General features: G+C 38.8%; 2 protein-coding genes across 4 annotated transcripts in view; one reads left to right on the top strand and one right to left on the bottom strand.

The window, feature by feature from the left end:
• The window catches only part of rad51b (RAD51 paralog B), a 46,113-nt gene extending 36,750 nt beyond the window's left edge, over positions 1-9,363 (top strand). The window contains exons 10-12 of one of the 3 annotated variants that reach the window (XR_008160491.1): positions 4,259-4,417; positions 8,521-8,817; positions 8,892-9,363. Coding sequence is in view for 2 of the 3 variants with exons in the window: in XM_052585979.1 (XP_052441939.1) it covers positions 4,259-4,417; positions 8,521-8,636 (275 nt within the window). In the remaining variant the exon portion in view is untranslated. Of the gene's footprint in view, positions 1-4,258; positions 4,418-8,520 lie in introns of all 3 variants that reach the window. The other 2 variants (XM_052585979.1, XM_052585980.1) reach the window with 2 other exon arrangements.
• A 2,077-nt stretch (positions 9,364-11,440) lies between these two features.
• On the bottom strand, positions 11,441-16,331 carry zfp36l1b (zinc finger protein 36, C3H type-like 1b). Its single transcript, XM_052585986.1, has 2 exons — positions 16,118-16,331; positions 11,441-14,312 (listed from the first exon to the last, which is right to left on the bottom strand). The coding sequence occupies exons 1-2, from the start codon at positions 16,166-16,168 to the stop codon at positions 13,308-13,310; spliced, it is 1,056 nt and encodes a 351-aa protein (XP_052441946.1). The 5' UTR covers positions 16,169-16,331; the 3' UTR covers positions 11,441-13,307.

Raw genomic sequence — 16,331 nt, 5'->3', positions numbered from 1 at the left:
TTTTACAAAGATTTTAGAAAAGATGGCACAACATTAAAAACTGAAAGCCATAAATGTAATTTTTTTTACATTAGAACCATGTATACGAGAAGTTGAGAGATAATGTCCAACAAATACAAAGTCCAGGTTTGTCTGTCCATTGTGTGAGGAGGATTCCAATTGAAAAGTTTTCTTCTGAAAACTTTGTGGTATAATTTCAAAAAGCTTGTCAGAACATTCTGTTTTTGCTTCAAATTGTGCTATTATTAAATCAAATTATGTGTATGGTTATTATTATATAACTAAATGATATGAATGATATGTATATGAATTATATAACTAAAATTAAATAACTATATTTACAGATTTAGGTTAACTAAAGATGTCAGCCTTTATTCATTTTCTCTTCTTAGGAAACAAATCAAAGAAAAAATAAAACAATTCTACGGTTTCTAATATTCTTTATGTTGCTCAAAAACAAAATATTTTGTGTCCAGCAGGATTTTTTTATTTTTAATTTATATCATTTAAAAATTTCAGAGCTGTAACAACAATGTCGCAATACCGTGATATTTTTGCTCAAGGATATCATACCATCAAAATTTCATACCAACTCATGCCTATGCACAAATGCAGGTGATTTAGTAGCTGAATTCTATGCAGAAAATGAAGCTCCTTGTGCTCAAATTGTGATTCAGGGTAGGTTTGCAGTGTGACCCTGCGATAAACTGGGATTGTAATGGGGTTAGTCATATGCCTTTCTTGTACCTAAGGGGCCATTTACATGACAATGTTTTCAGCCAAAAACAGGAAATGATTTATGCGGTTTTGCCTGTTTGTTTACACAACAGCTGTGTTTTGGGGACTGAAAATGCATATTTTTCTAAATGGGTTTCAAAGTGAAAGTTTGATGTGTCAACTACTGGCATGGCATACGTAATACAAAGTTTTTTTGCGGATATGTGTAAACGTGAATTGGTTTGAAAATGTTTTTAAAAAGAAAACTTTTTAAAAAATGCAAGGGAAAAACGTTTCGATTTTTGACTGCATTGTTGTCATGTAAACATGACCTAAGAGATGAGTGTAGGTGTATATGCACTTTAATGATTAACCTTTACATCAGTGTTAGTGAGGTCACAGACGGCAGCTTCTGGTGTCAGTCAGAACACAACAGCTGTTTGTAGGGGTTAGCTGTCTATTTCTGTCTTTTAGATCTCTCTCTTATTCTGTTTCTCACCATCTCAACACATATCCCCATAATTTTGCCCAAAGTTTCCTTTCGGATTGCGTCCTAATATACAGTATTACTCAGTTAAAATTGTATGTGCACCTCTGAGCACTCATTCTGTAAACATGAATTATACCCTTTCTTTATAATTGTCCTTAGCCCTGCATATGCTCTATTAGGTTCTATTGGAAAACTGTTATGCAACCCATCTTAATGACAGTAGCTTTGGTCCAAACTCATTGGATTGTGGTTAGACTGACAAAACTTTCTTTCCGTAATGGGCAGGGAAAAGCAGGTCTGGGATAATGCTGCTCCAGTTGCTACACTACAGCTTAAGACTGTGCCTTTAATGAGAGGGATAACAGGCCTAGATGGCTGAAGGCAAAGGGAAGCCTTTGTGAATGGCAATATCCTCTTGGAATTAAATTGGCAAGTTTAGCATTGCTCCTTTGGAGGGGAGATTTTATTTAGTCCAGCATTGGTTTTCCCCCCACCCACCCACCCTCTCTCTCTCAGCTGCTCCTGATTTTTTCCCCAGCAACTGGTAGAAATCGATGCAGTTGTTGAAGAGGGTATAAGAATATATGAATAGGTGGCTCGAGAATAAGTAGGCTATATTTGTGGCCTCAGGGAGTGGTCAACCCCAATGATGTGCTGCTCTCTCTTCATTATCTAATTTTCCCTCTCTCTGTGTTAGGTGTAAACACACAGAATCATAGAGGGAGCAGGGGTGGGCCCGTCAAAATAGAGGTTGTCTTCTCTAGCTGACAGATCTGTGTGTGGTCTTCCAGGAATTGGGAAATTGGAATTGGTTTGTATTGCACTGTACATCGGCTTTCTAATGAAAACGGTCCTATTATTCATCAAGCTCAGAACTGTTTGGCCTGATGGTGAAAAAGCATTTTAGTTTATACTGAATTGTTGGTCAAAAATGCATATTGTTCTGAATTTGCTATGATCTTAATACAAATACACTAAGTATATTTATAATTAGCTAAATATAATTAGCTTTCTTCCTTCATATTTTTATAATTATCAAAAAATCTTCCCCCTTTTTATAGACCAGCCAAGAAATTGTGCCCTCCAGGTAAAATTCATCAAGTTCTTTGCTAAACGTGCTTTGGCATGTTTAAGTTGTTCTAACAAATTTCCTCATTTAAATACTTTTAGTTTCAGATAAAATGCGTGAAGTTTCACTTCAGATTTGCCTTTGCGTACTACCTAAAGAATATCCAGTGCTGGGAATCCCCAGCGTTATAGCTTCAGGCCGAATTAGCCTGGATTTAGAGTAGTCTGACACCGCAAAACACAAAGCAAAGTCAATGAATGACTGTAAAGCAATCACCAGGAACGAGTCTGTTGTTGGTTCTTTTGGCAAGCCGTGTTAGGTCATAACTAAACTGTTTTACTTGCATGATATTCACTTACTGGATAATTATAAAGGAAAAGATTTCCGGTTCAAGGCCAGTTGATGCGAGCCGATGGACAGTGAAGGGTTAAGTATGTTTCCTGTAGGAGAATATATTAAATGTGGCCATAATCACATTGCAGGAATGCAGTCAGTGTACTCTTGTGAAACACCCCCTAAGCCCTGGCTCTGCTCCACTCTCTCAGCGCCTCACACAAAGATGGCTTTGTTCTTTCCCCCTCTCCCTTTTCTCTTTCTCTTTCCCGACTTTTCATTTCTTTGCCTCTTTTTAACTCTCATTTGTTGTCCTCTATCCCAGTTTTACTTTCCTTCTCTCAGCCAGTAAGTCAGCGGTCCTCTTTTCCACTTTTACTTTCTCTCTTTTTCATGGATTCTGGGTTTTTCCCATACCTTCCCCTACTTTTATTTTGTTTGGAAGATCATATTTCTGGACTGCCATGTTTCATTTTGTTCATGTTGCGTAATTGCTTGTTTTCTCTAGAAGAAAATATTTATGATTTATAAAGAAAATCATCCTTTTTTTTTTTACATCGCCCATCCAGAGAACCGTATCTACAGTGTGCTTTCAATGACTAGATTATCAGATATACTTTAATGCAAAATTGTGTTTTGCATTGTTTTTGATGACCAACTTAGAACCAACATGTCTGCAGAAGTTTGAGAAGCCAGAACCTGACCAAATTTTCACCAAAACAACTTTGAACTTCACACTTTAGTTATGTTGTGAGCCGCTTCCCAAGCTCATATTAGAGAGTCATTGAGAGAATTGTCTTGCTTAGAGGCGGTTCATTTTCGGTTACTGATTTATCCAGGTGTTGGGTAATTTCTGGAAATTTGTTCCTTCTTGCCTGTTCAGTTGGTGAAAAGACGTGCAAGAACTGGCGGGATTTCTTCTAGGAACCGTCATCTGGTCACATCTCAGACTGCAGCTGCTGCTCTGTATTCCAGCCACACGTTTATCCATGTGAATATGGAAGTACCAGATGAAAGCCTCTGCATTAGCCATGTTTCCCTTAAGATTCATTCGTTTCACAGGTGCTGGTGCTTCACCAGTGCTCATTGAGTGTATGTGTGTTGTTATACAGAAGCACATGTGCAGATTTCTGTCTGTACTTATGTGTCAATGTCATTGTTGAACAGAAACCCCCTTCTATTTCAGTGCTAAACAGAATGACTCACCCTGTCAAAGCTGCAAATGTCCGTACTCCCAGGACTCAGTGTTCCTCTTTCAGCAGAGGGCATTGCAAACATGGGTACCAAAACTCCTCTTCAGTAACTTTCAGTCAAACCCAGACAGACAGAGCCCTGTCAGTTGGATTCTCCTTCCTGATCCCCAAGGCCTAGCCTGTAAAGAATGAGGTTAAGTTGAGCTACATGAATGACCCTGACCCTACCTCCAATGAAAAACAAGCCTGCAAACAATGGTGTTTACTGTCAATGGTGGTTATCGTCAAATTCATTAAATTTATATTGAGATTATGTAAGGGCAATTACACAACTGCAATCCCCCATTTCTGCTCTTCATATTTTGGCTCTGTTGAAAAGCCGCAGTGTCCTCAAATCTCCACAGAGAAAATGGAGCATTTCTGAATTAGATTTTTTTTTTTTGCTGATGTCCCCAGCCTTGGCTCACAAAGGACAAAACGAGGCCCTTATTAAGCTGCCCCTTCGCCAGGCCACATGGAGGATTTGCGAGTTCAGTGGGATCTGCAGGAACAACAAGGGAACAACGAAACTCTTCATTCTGTCAGGAAAGCATGGCAGAGGATCCTGGACCTACGGTCTGTTTTCAACTTATTTGAAGCCTGGGCAACATGAAAGTACCATTTTAATTTTTTTTTTTTAACCCAGCGTGTCTAAGCTGAAGCCTCACATTATTTTCACACAGATAAACTTGAAACAAAAGGCCTTGGCTGACTCAATGTTTCCAGCAGGGTGAGGAGTAGAGGGATTTTACAGAGCTGTACCATGTGTCTTGGCCGGTACCGCACTGACTCATTATTAGCAATCAGTGTTGGATCTGGATGCCTTAAGCTGCTGTGGTTCTGCGGGGTAAAGGCTCCCATGATTGTGAAACGTTTTTCGAGCTGCTCATCTCTGTAATTTAGCAATTTGGTTTGATTATTGTGGGGGTTTTGTTTCGACTGAACCCAGAATAGCTTGGGGGGTTTCAAATCATTTCTGTTTCCTAAGATATGCTACTCAAGTGCAGAAACAGATTCTGATCGGGCTTACAGGTTCTCCACAGCTCTGGTTTCTCAGTGCCCAGACTGATGTATCCCCCTTATGAGAAGATTTCTGGACTGCGGTGCTCCAGGTGAAGGGGCCCTTTCTGTGTTACCTTATACAGCAGCAGGTTTCACTGAGGTGTTCATTTCAAGAAACCTTTTATCTCCTCCCAGCCCTCCAGACTCCATCTGAGCTTCATAAATCAAAGAGGCAGAGTCGCAGGGGTTGACACGAGAGCCCTCGAGAGAAGTCGTCTCTTGTTCGCTCTGTGCTTGTCCTGGTTCAGCGAGTTGGGCCTTGCGAACCGGGTCACTTATTTTACATCTGTACTACTTCATGCAACTACTGAGTTCTCAAAGCACTTATATGCATGCCATTTCCAGCATGAAGAACGGTGAACGTCAGGCCATGAACACCCCTCCTAAGCTACAGGTTTCCATTCGCTATTTCCTGTCTTGCTACTCTACTAAGGACTTGCCCCATGTGTTCTGCTTTATGGAGTAATAAAAAAGCATAATAGCTCTCATCTATTCTTGTTAACAGCACAGTGTGCGCTTGTCTGAGTGTGACAAAGGGTGAGAAAAAGACTGGATATGAAGTGAATTTGGAGCGGCCCCCTTGAAGGCATATGTAAACATTTACGGTTTGTCTCAAGCTGCTGGTGTGATTACAGAGGCCGTACTGTACAGAGGCAGTCAAATGGAAAATGCAGAGCACATGAGTATGAGTGGCCTACTTGCTGGAGAGCATTTCCCGACCACTCTGCTTCACTTTATTAGGAGGGAGCTGCCTCTCAAAACGAATGTGTTGCGTCTGATATAGAGGCTTGTTGGGAGATCCATTCAACATCCGTCTACACTGTTCAAGTATGTTTATGGGTTTGCTTCTCTCCAGATTGAATAGATGCCGTAGTACAGGGAGGGGATCAGTCTTGGTGGCATAGAGTGACGCAATGGAAATGCAACCAGATGAAGTAAATGGTTATGTTTGTAAGCAGCATGTTCACGCTTAGAACATTGGAATACCAGCCATGTGAAATCAGCAGTCAGTTCTGAAGGATTCATCCAATACAAACCCTCTTATTATGATGTGTCATGTGTTGTTACTGGTTGTTATTGTTACGGGGAACTGGAGAAATCAGTCATGCCTGTTATTACACCAAGCATGGAAGTTGCCAATGTGTGGGATGCTAATATCACTCAAAGGTTGTACATTGTACAAGGTTAAGGGCGTTCACATTGATTGCGATGTGTGATGTCAAAGCGACAGACATCATTCTTTTTCAGTGAAAGCCCAAGTAATGGAGATAGTTGCTGATGCAACAGCTTTATACAAATAAGCAATGCAGGGAGTGCCTACAGTGATCTTCCAATTGATGCAGATTTTTTAGCGCTGTCTGTAGGAAATGTGGCTTCACTGGAAGTTTGGTGTTCATGTATTTGCTTTCTATTCTAGGGCCCCATCATGAGGTTTAGACTGAAAATGAAACAAGACTAGCACCCAGCCTCATGGGAGACGTTTTTCTCATGAAAAACCAGAGCTTGGGCATCAAGGGGTTTCATAATAAGCATCACGGCCACAGGAATGACTGTAGCAAAACATAGCTGGATGTGTACTTAGCCATGTTCTACATTGTCGTCCCCCACAAACCTTGCCACAGTAAATTTGGCACTCATTTCCCTCAGCTGCTTACTTGGGGTATGTTTGCTTGGGTTTTATGGGTATTCATATTGAATGTTTAACCACTTCGGTTCCTTACCAAGACTAAAAGCACCGTAGATTACAATAGACGAACAACCAAACGGCTCTGTGGAACCCTTATTTTCCTCCCACAAACTTTCACTCAAACTGATGTCTGTGTATATACTGTAAATATGAGTATAATACCTTCATGATGTCAGTCTGTGCCAAAGTATAACCAACCCCTATTTTTCTTGTCATGTCTGTTTTGGAGTCTTTTTTTGTAGCAATTTCCAGAAACATGAGTTAATTAAGTTTAATAAGGTAAAAACTAGGGAGACAGTGATCAACACTAAAGGGTCGACCAAAAAGGTCAAATAAATGGATAAAGAGAAATCTTGCAGATGGCAAGTTTTAGAAATCATTTGTATTCATGTTGTCTTTAAACTCTAAAATTATTAAAGGGGTCATATGATGCAAATTGAATTTTTCCTTTCTCTTATATATATATATATATATATATATATATATATATATATATTTAGATAGATATAGATAGATATAGATAGATATAGATATAGCGTACAATGGGAATAAAGGTGCCCGGGTGTAAAAGGTGCCTTTGATATTAGAAAAACTCGGCTCAGTACTTTCCAAAAAATCCTTGTTATATATGTGTGTGTGTGTGCGTATGTATATATAAGGGATGTGATTTTTCAGAGTCACATAATCCTTCAGAAATCATTCTAATATGCAAATTTTCTGCTCAAGAAACATTTCTTATTATTATCAATTTTAAAAACAGTTTCCTGCTTAATATTTTATGTGGAAACAATTAATACCACTGACTGAGAGAGAAATTAATAACTCTGTTCTTTAAGCATGAAAGTGACGAAAAGTGAGTGAAAACATTAAAAATGATTTCTATTTAATAAATCCATTAACAAATTTAATTAATATATTTGATAAATGCAAATAAATGCTGTTCATGAAACTTTATATTTATCAAAAATTCCTGAAAAATAAAGTGTATCACCATTTCCACACAAAATATGAAGAAGCAAAATTGTTTTCAACATTGATAATAATAAGAAATGTTTCTCAAATTAAATGTAATGATTTCTTAAAGATCATGTGACACTGAAAACTTGAGTTGTGATAAAGAAAATTCTGCTTTGCATCGCAGGAATAACATTACATTTTATAAAATATTAAAATTGAAAACTTATTTTGTATTTGTAATAATATTTCACAATATTTCTTTTTTTCTTTTTTTTTTACTTTTTGATCAAATAATTCAGCCTTGATGAACAGAAGATAGTTATTTCAAAATCATTAATAATTGTAATGTTTCCAAACTTTTGGCAGGTACTTTAATAATAATAACAATTCTATATACTTTACTATAATATATTATAGTACTTTATTATATTATTATATTGTTGTCATGATTTTTAAATGCTGCCTTTTATTTTTTACAGAACAGTATGTATTTTTACAATATAACATATATCTTTTAATGTGCTAAAATATATATTTTTAATAATGAGTGCTTGGGGCGTGGCTTGGGGCATGGTCAGATTTTCCTTATTTTTTTTGTCTCTAGCTGATCAAATGCCTGAGAGATATATATATATATATATATATATATATATATATATATATATATATATATATATATATATATATATATATATAAAATTAATTTATTTTTATAAAATAGGTTGTTACATGTTAATTGCATCACATTTAGGGATGACAATTTAAGGATTAAAAAAAATAATACTTGTTAATACCAAAAAAAGTTAAATAATTGAAAAAGTCTGCACACTCCCTACAAACAGGCTGTTTTTTGTTTAAAGAATAGCTGTTTTTCTATATTGAAGTCTCTTCACAGTTTAGTCACTTTGTTTTAATGGTTTAAACCGGACTAAAAAAATATCAAAATTAATTTGTATCCTTTTATGTTTTCTAGGGAATGAAAACCCAGAAAGTGTTTTAAACCAAGGAACAGATCCAGGGCTTCAGCCAATCAGAGTGAGGTCGGGGTTCATCTGCAACCTTTCCCAGGCCACACCTTCTACTTGTTAAGAACTTCCTTTGGCCCCAGAATGCAGTGGCCGTTATTGCCCTATTTAAAGGCCAGTAAACAAATGTGAAGTGACTAATGTTTTCTATGTCAGTTCAACTCTCAATGCCGTCCATTATCTGAAACTACGGTGTGTGAAGGTTATTTCGACGGTCATTTGGTGACTATAGTGACTACCATGAGGTATACAGAATTTAATATTTATCATCCACCATAGCTATTCCCTAACACCACGCCTGCTCTATCATTACTTTCAGGTGCAAATTATGGTTAACCATTGCAGGAACATGTGGAGGACAGACACAAAGCAGACGGATTGGACTTTGTAGAACATTACCTCCGTTCTCATCCAGTTAGAAAACTGCAGCATCAGTCAGCTATTGATTGACAGCTGTATTTTTCCTCTCGCTGCTCCTGTGATAAGACGGCAGTCTTGGACAAACGCTACTTGACCCTGGCTGGCCGTTGCCATGGATTCTGTTCCCATGACTCCTGTTCCCATGGTTCCTTCAGCCTTAAAGGGAAGTTTGTCTGATTAGATGAACAATGGTGTTATTTTGGGTGGTTCCCCCTTTTTCGCCTTGTTTTGCGTTTCGTTGTATATGTGCACAGATACGCATTGACACATTCTTTGTATTTATTTTTATGACTTGTTTCTTCCTAATAGGCTTTATATATATAGAGTTCTAACATTAATAAATGCAAACTCAAGGTCTTCCAAACTCTTAATTATTGTGATTTCATTAGTAGAATCTGCTCACAGTGCAGACGTCAGGGACATCTTTAGCCCTCGGCCAGCAGATAAAGTCAGTTGTGACAGCCGAACACGCAATGCTGAGTAGGTGTTCTTTCTGTCTATCTTTCTCTTTCATCTTCTTTCTGTATATCTCTCCTCCCTTCCCCCCATAAGCGGGCTGATAGACTGAGAGTTGACATGTTTTTACAGATCTTTTAATGGTTGACCTGTGGCGATATCACTGCTTGTGCCTGTAGTGGAGGGAGGAAAACTCTCCTTCCTCGCCTGTAAACCGGAAGGCAAAAATCAGAGCAGAGAGTCATGAGATCCTGACGTTGGTGCAAAACGTCCACAGCGATCAGTTCTCATCCAAACCCATCCAAACCAGCCACACAAAAAGATCATGCTCATGGGCTTGATGTCAAATATCAGTAGATTTCAACTAGCCTTGATTCTTTTCTCTTTTTTTTTTTAGCAGTGTTTGTTTTTGAATTGATAAAATTGGATGCTTGTGATCTCAAGTCAGTTCTGTTTGGAACCTTTTGTTTTGTTCTGCTTTCTTAGGCTTATTTAGTTCTTGCACTGGCTTGAGGTTAAACCGACAACCACACGTTCCCTTATCTAGAAACTCCCCGAAATGCCCCTTTTAGTGCAAATCGTTTCAATCTTCTGATACTGTGAACTCGAGAGCAGAGCTCTTTTTTGATTATTCATTGCACTCTGAAACACTGAAGAAAAAAAGCTGATGGAGTTATTACAAAGTCTATGCGGGTATTGCTCAACTGCGACTTTGGCCTTATTCCTCATGTCTGTTCTTAAAGGCATAGTGACCCACAGCCCTGGTGCAAATGGACACGCACTGTCAAGTGTGTGTTCCTGAAAGAATAACTAACAATTATATAGCACTTTTCCCAAAAATGACAAGCACTGGATGGCTGTTATGCTTTGCTACATAATGTTTTAAAGGGTTGCCTCATATAAAAAATTATATTATGTCATTAACTTCCTCATGAAAAAGACCCAATGACAATTATATACAGTAAAAAATAAATTATACAATGTTATGACTACACTGTAAAAAATTATTTTGACATTTTTATATATATATATATATATATTACTCCAGTCTTCAGTGTCGCATGATCCTTCAGAAATCATTCTAATATGCTGATTTCCTGCTCATAAAACATGTCTTATGACCAATGTTGAAAACAGAAGCTTCTTAATTGTGTTGAAATGGTGATCCATTTTCTTTTTTTATCTTTCTGACCCCACACTTTTGAACCGTAATTTAATATCTCATTTTATTACATCTAATATGGTTAGTAAATGACAACAGGGTTTTCCATTTTTGGTGAACTATTTCTTTAAAGACCGAAGGCTAAAGCATTGAAACTGCTGAACTTTGTACTACTCAGATGGTCATCTGGCTCCTATCTGCTACGATTGTATTCATGATCACAGCTTTCCTCAGGAATCTCTCTCGAAGGGAAATTAAACTAAACCAAGCAAAGACTGATCGTGCTCGCAGAGCATTGGATGCTTGTTTGGTGACTCAGGGAGCAAACATGCTCTATAGACTGCTAGTCCCAGCACAAGACCTCTCCTGACAGTTACTACAGTAACAAACTGTCTGTTCTCAAGGGGCCTGTGCTTTCTATCTAGTAGTCCCGTCATTGCCAGTACTTTTGAATGAGATTCAAAAAGCCATAGACATCCGTGCCAGGAAAAGACACAGTTCAGGGGCTCTTCACATCCTCACCACTGGGCTGGGACTGAATTTTGATTTCCTGTGTTTGAGCACTTTTCCAGGAAAACAGTTTGAGCTGTTTAGCTGGTTCATTTACAGCCCCCACGTCTCATAGCGTTCAGCTGTATTGGGATCAGTGTGGAATGCAAGTTTGTCGAGGAATAAGAACTTATCCAGGGAGAATGTCAAAATATGGCAAGAAATAATAAGCACAGCTGTTTGAATTGGAGTTGAGTATCAGAGCCAGTGGCCTTGCTCTGATGAACTTACAAAAACAACTTTTGAAACCATTTTGACGCAAAACAAAAAGACAGGGTCAGTTTGCTTATAAATAGGTGTTTTATTGATTTAAACTGCAATCTGTCGTTACAAAAGAAACATATTGATGTGAACAGCAGTAGCTGCTAACATAGGACACAATCGACTGTAGCTCGCTCAATGTCAATCCTGTTAACCTCGAATTTCAACGAAAATCTATATAACGACTCTGGATTACAATCCTAAAAAGGTTCAAGACTCTTGGAATGTACTGTTAGGCACTTAGCAAACAGAAGTGGTCCAAAATCTGTAAATAAATACGAATTTTGAGTCATAAATCAAAACGACACATGCTTGCTGGTGTACATAACATGGTTTCAAAACGAATACACAAATGCATCTTTAACAATTCCCTTATTAACTGTCCGTTTAGATCGAAACGCTGCTGCGGTCAGAGGTTCGGACCACTGCGAGGGTCATGAGATTTGTACTATAATGCATTTACTGTCTACGATTGGTTCATATCAAAAGAAGTCTTAATGAGAGGATCCCAGTCTAAACATCAGATTTCTAAAATCACAGGCACAGGACTGTTATTGTCAAGACAACTCGGTTTACATTCTAGACGGTCAGAGCCAAATAATAAAGGATTATAGAGGCATAAACATCCTGAAACTGCAGTCCAACATTAGGGAGAAGAAAAATAAATAAAATGCAAAACAATCCTCTTTGCATTCTCATTTTAAATTAAGTTTCACGTTAAAAATAAATCAAAAAATGTAGTTACAAAATGTCATTGCAGTATAATATATTAACTGTTGAAACTTGACGAAACGACAATCTTACGATTAATACGGAAGATCATAATTTAATATAAAGGAAAATATATTCTATTGTTTCATTATCCAGATAAATACAAACAAAATAAAAAAAAAATGCTTACAATCAGCAATAAATACATTTTGATAAGTTAAATAAGCACTGACAAGCAAAACTTTCAACTTTGAAAGTTCTCATTTGCAAACAGAAAATACCAACAATAATTGTAATGATGCAGTAATAACTAGATTATAACAATGATAGGGGAAATACAATATTGAATTAATGATAGAACATTTCAACGATCTGTTTGCAACGAAACAATTAGTGGCCACTGAAGTCATATCTTTAGTGGTAACGTGAACAGGAAGGACATCTCACACATCTTCTCTCTTGCATAATCCCAACAACCACAACACACTATTTTAGCGCAAGGGATCACATGTTCTAGGGATAATTACCACGGTGACAGAGCATTTAGCACCACTAGACGTATAAATATCTTTAAGAATGATTCATACAAATCCAAGATGGGTTTGATTTCTTTTCTTTAAACCTTTTCTATCCCAGATCTCCCAAAATCAATGTGACTCAACAAGTAGTAAATGAATTGTTTGATAGGCACTTAAAGTCCCGAGGATCTACCGTCAAGGGTCTTCTGCAAGAAAAGTGGCACTTCCAGGTCTGTAAAGCACGTCGTTGCTATAATATTCACTAGATTCTTTAAAGGTCCTTGGAATACTTTTGAAAACTCTTGCTTTTTAGTTTCAACACTATGAACTAAATATGGATTCGTTTAACATGATCCAGTGAGGATTTTGAGACGTCAACGTTTAAGTGGGCCTTGAGGGGAACAGCTCGTTGTTTTTGCATTACGTCAGGCGTGTTAAAGACATCTAGGGAGGCTTGGGAATATGCCGAAGGTTGATGCTGCTTGGTAGCACACTTTCTGATTTGACTCAGTGGCTACGGAAACACTGTACTTTAGTCCACTTCTCTGCTGTAAACAAAGCAAGGACAGGAAGGGATTGCTAGGAGGAAAATGACTCTCTTTCTCGCCAGCTCTTTCTGTGCTTTCTCTCTCATGCCTGAAACCCCCGAGGGCAGGTTTTAATCGTCAGAGATGGAGAGTCTGCTGAAGATGGGGAGGCGACGTGTCGCGTCCAGCACAGGTGACTCGGATCCGCTCTGGCTGCCCAGGCTGCTCTGGTAACCCTCCTGGTCGGAGAGGGAATCCAGGGGGCTTGGGGGCGACTCGGACATTGGCCTGAAGAAGGAAGGTGCGGTGGGAGAATGAGGAGCGGGCAGATCAGGAACAGTGGTGCCATCTAAACTGGGCGCAAACAAGTTGGCAAACTCTTGACTGGAGTAAGTGAAGGGGTTGCTGGGCCACTCGTTGATGTTTTCGTTGGAAAATATGGGCGGAGGTGTGACAGAGGTCGGGCTGCCCTGGGAGCCACCTGAGCTTGTGAAACCGGCAAAACTGTAGCTGTGATGAAGGCGAGGTCGCTCCATCTTGTTGAAGGCGGAGAGAGGAGGGGGTCCGCATCGCTCCTCTGCGTTGTGGATGAAGTGACAGCGCGGCCCATATGGGCAATAACCAATGCTGTGGAAGGTGCGACAGAGCTCGGTCTTGTACTTGGGGTGGCGATTTAGACTACGAAGCTCGTGCATCCCATGGGCAAACTGGCACTTGTCACCATATTTACAAGTGCCATTCTCCTCAAAGGGCCTGCAGAGTTCGGTCTTATAGCGGCTTGAGTTGACCTGGCTGTTTCCGTTGGCACCAATGCACATGATGTTGCCCGGCCTTAGACGCTCCCCGTTCTCAGAGTAGGACCGGTCGCGGAAGCGGTTCTCCTTGTTGTTGCTGCTGCCGTTCATTGAAGCCAAGCCGTCCATCTTGAGGCTGTTGATAAATTGGTTCTGTGTCGATTTGGAACTGGTAACGGACACGGAGTGGCGGCGCTGGTAGAGTCCCACTGAAGGGGTACCCACCACCTTCCTGTCCAGCAGGGACCCGGTGGGGGTAAAGGGGGTATTGGCACCGGTGGTGGGGACAGACTGTAAATGGGAACTGGAGAGGGGACTGTTGTAGCTCATCACCTTATTGTTCTGAAAGTGAAGAGGAAAAAAAACAATGTCTCAAAAATGTTGCATGAATATGACTCCCTTTGCTCCAGATACCACCAGTGGGAGTTTATTATGTGTTGATGATATTGTCTGTTTTCAGGTCAGGTCTAGGGCCTGGATTTAATTCTGTTTTAAGGCTTATTTTCTTAGAGAGAGAACTAACGACCCTGAACTATTAACCTATGCAGCAATCTCTTAAAAAAACTTAAAGGTTTTATTAAGTCATAAAAGATGAAAACTCACAAGACTCGTGTATCATCTCCAGTACCTGCACAAATTGTGCGTAATACTATGATGATTTATTGCACAACCATGAACTACAAAAGCCTTTTTCTATGGTATTAAAGTTACAAAACTTTTGTATAAATGTATTGGGAATAAGAACAGGATAGACAACATGTATGTCTGTTGGACAGCTCTGGCCATTGTATTGTATGGTATTATGACTTTATTTTTTTTATCTTGTTCAATAAGTGTCAGGTGGCTTGTGAAGTTTTATGCCAATAGTTCGACCAAAACTATTTTGTCATTTATTTGCCCTTTAAAACTCCATGCTAAATATTGAGCAACATTCCAGTTCTATTCAGGTCAACTGACAGCACTTTGTGAGGAATTAAAGTCATTACTGACTAATAATATTCCATCAGTAATAGCTCTCAAAGATGATTAGCAGTTGATTGTATTAAAATTTGGAGGGACATTCTAGTGTTGCTATATTACTGATGCCAAACACTATTGGTTCCCGTATGTCACGTGATAGCGACGCGATATTTGAAATGAATGACTTTCAAGAGCAACAGCAGAGGCTAAGATTAATTGCAATAATGACTTCAGGTTTAGCCCCTTCCTCACACAAAGCTATCATTACACTTCAGACGACTCAGAATATTGCTCACCAGACATATAAACTACTAAGACAACACTGCACTGGAATAGCATGGGCGAGTAACTGTTCTTAAGTTTGGGGCAAACAACCCCAATCGTCGGTTTAAATTTTAAAAGCGGTATACTGAGCTTTGTGTTGGGTTTCAATCTGTCCAGCTGTGTGAAGGCAAGAACGCGTCCTGCGTGAACGCCCCTTAAAGCTTTCTGCTGAAAACGACTTCAACACGTCACAGGATGCGTTCTTGTATTCAAAACAGCTGCACGTTCACACAGTACAATGTTACATTGCTTACATATAGCTTTATATGCTTACAACTGACCTATAGATTATTTTAAAATATACATGTAACTAAACTGATATTCCATAAATCAACCAAAATTGCTGGTTAAATCCTATTGTGGTTAAGAAAGGTTAATTATAAAAAGTTTAAGCCTAACCCCAGAATGTAGCTCGTAATGGAGCACTCATTGATTTAATTCAAATGAAACCCAGACCTGTGAACTTCCTCCGTGTTGTGTTTAATCGAATCCAGGGCAAATAATGCACAACTTTATGTGACGCATACGTTTTACTGATAACGCGTAAACGCGGATTAATTAAACTATTCTAATCTAATAGTTTTTCGTACTCTTTCCTTATCGATTAGCAATCGATAACTACAGATCATGAAAAGCTCAAGGCTAGACAAAAGTACACGAGCAAGATTCTCGTCACACTCTTATGCTCTAAACACACACACACGCACGCGCACATAAGCCAGAAAAGTTTGACATCGGTGTTGAAAACAGCAACTCAGACGATTGCTACATTTTCTGTATTAATATTATGAGATATTGATCTGTTATTTGACCATTTAAACTGTTAAAACACTTAAATCGACTTTACCAAAAATATAAATTACCTTATTCGTCACTTCGTAGTCGAAGAAGGAGGAAACAACAGTCGCACTCATTGTCGAATCGAGGGGTTGTTGTTGAAAATACCTAAAGTTGACAAACAGATGGTTTGTTAAGGCACAGTGGGAGTATTCCTGTGTTTGAAGGGTCTATGATATAGTTCTGCCCCGCAGAGAGCCCCCTCTGTCCTGCCAAAACTTGCGCGCATATCCTTTATAA

Source organism: Carassius gibelio, chromosome B20 (genome assembly GCF_023724105.1).
Source record: "Carassius gibelio isolate Cgi1373 ecotype wild population from Czech Republic chromosome B20, carGib1.2-hapl.c, whole genome shotgun sequence".
Taxonomy (NCBI): Eukaryota; Metazoa; Chordata; class Actinopteri; order Cypriniformes; family Cyprinidae; genus Carassius; species Carassius gibelio.
This window is presented reverse-complemented; position numbering and strand designations above follow the sequence as displayed.

Coding starts and splice junctions, on each gene's coding strand:
- zfp36l1b (XM_052585986.1), bottom strand. CDS start 16,168: ATGAGTGCGACTGTTGTTTCCTCCTTCTTCGACTACGAAGTGACGAAT. Junction 14,313..16,117: donor ACTACGAAGTGACGAATAAG/GTAATTTATATT, acceptor CTTCACTTTCAG/AACAATAAGGTGATGAGCTA.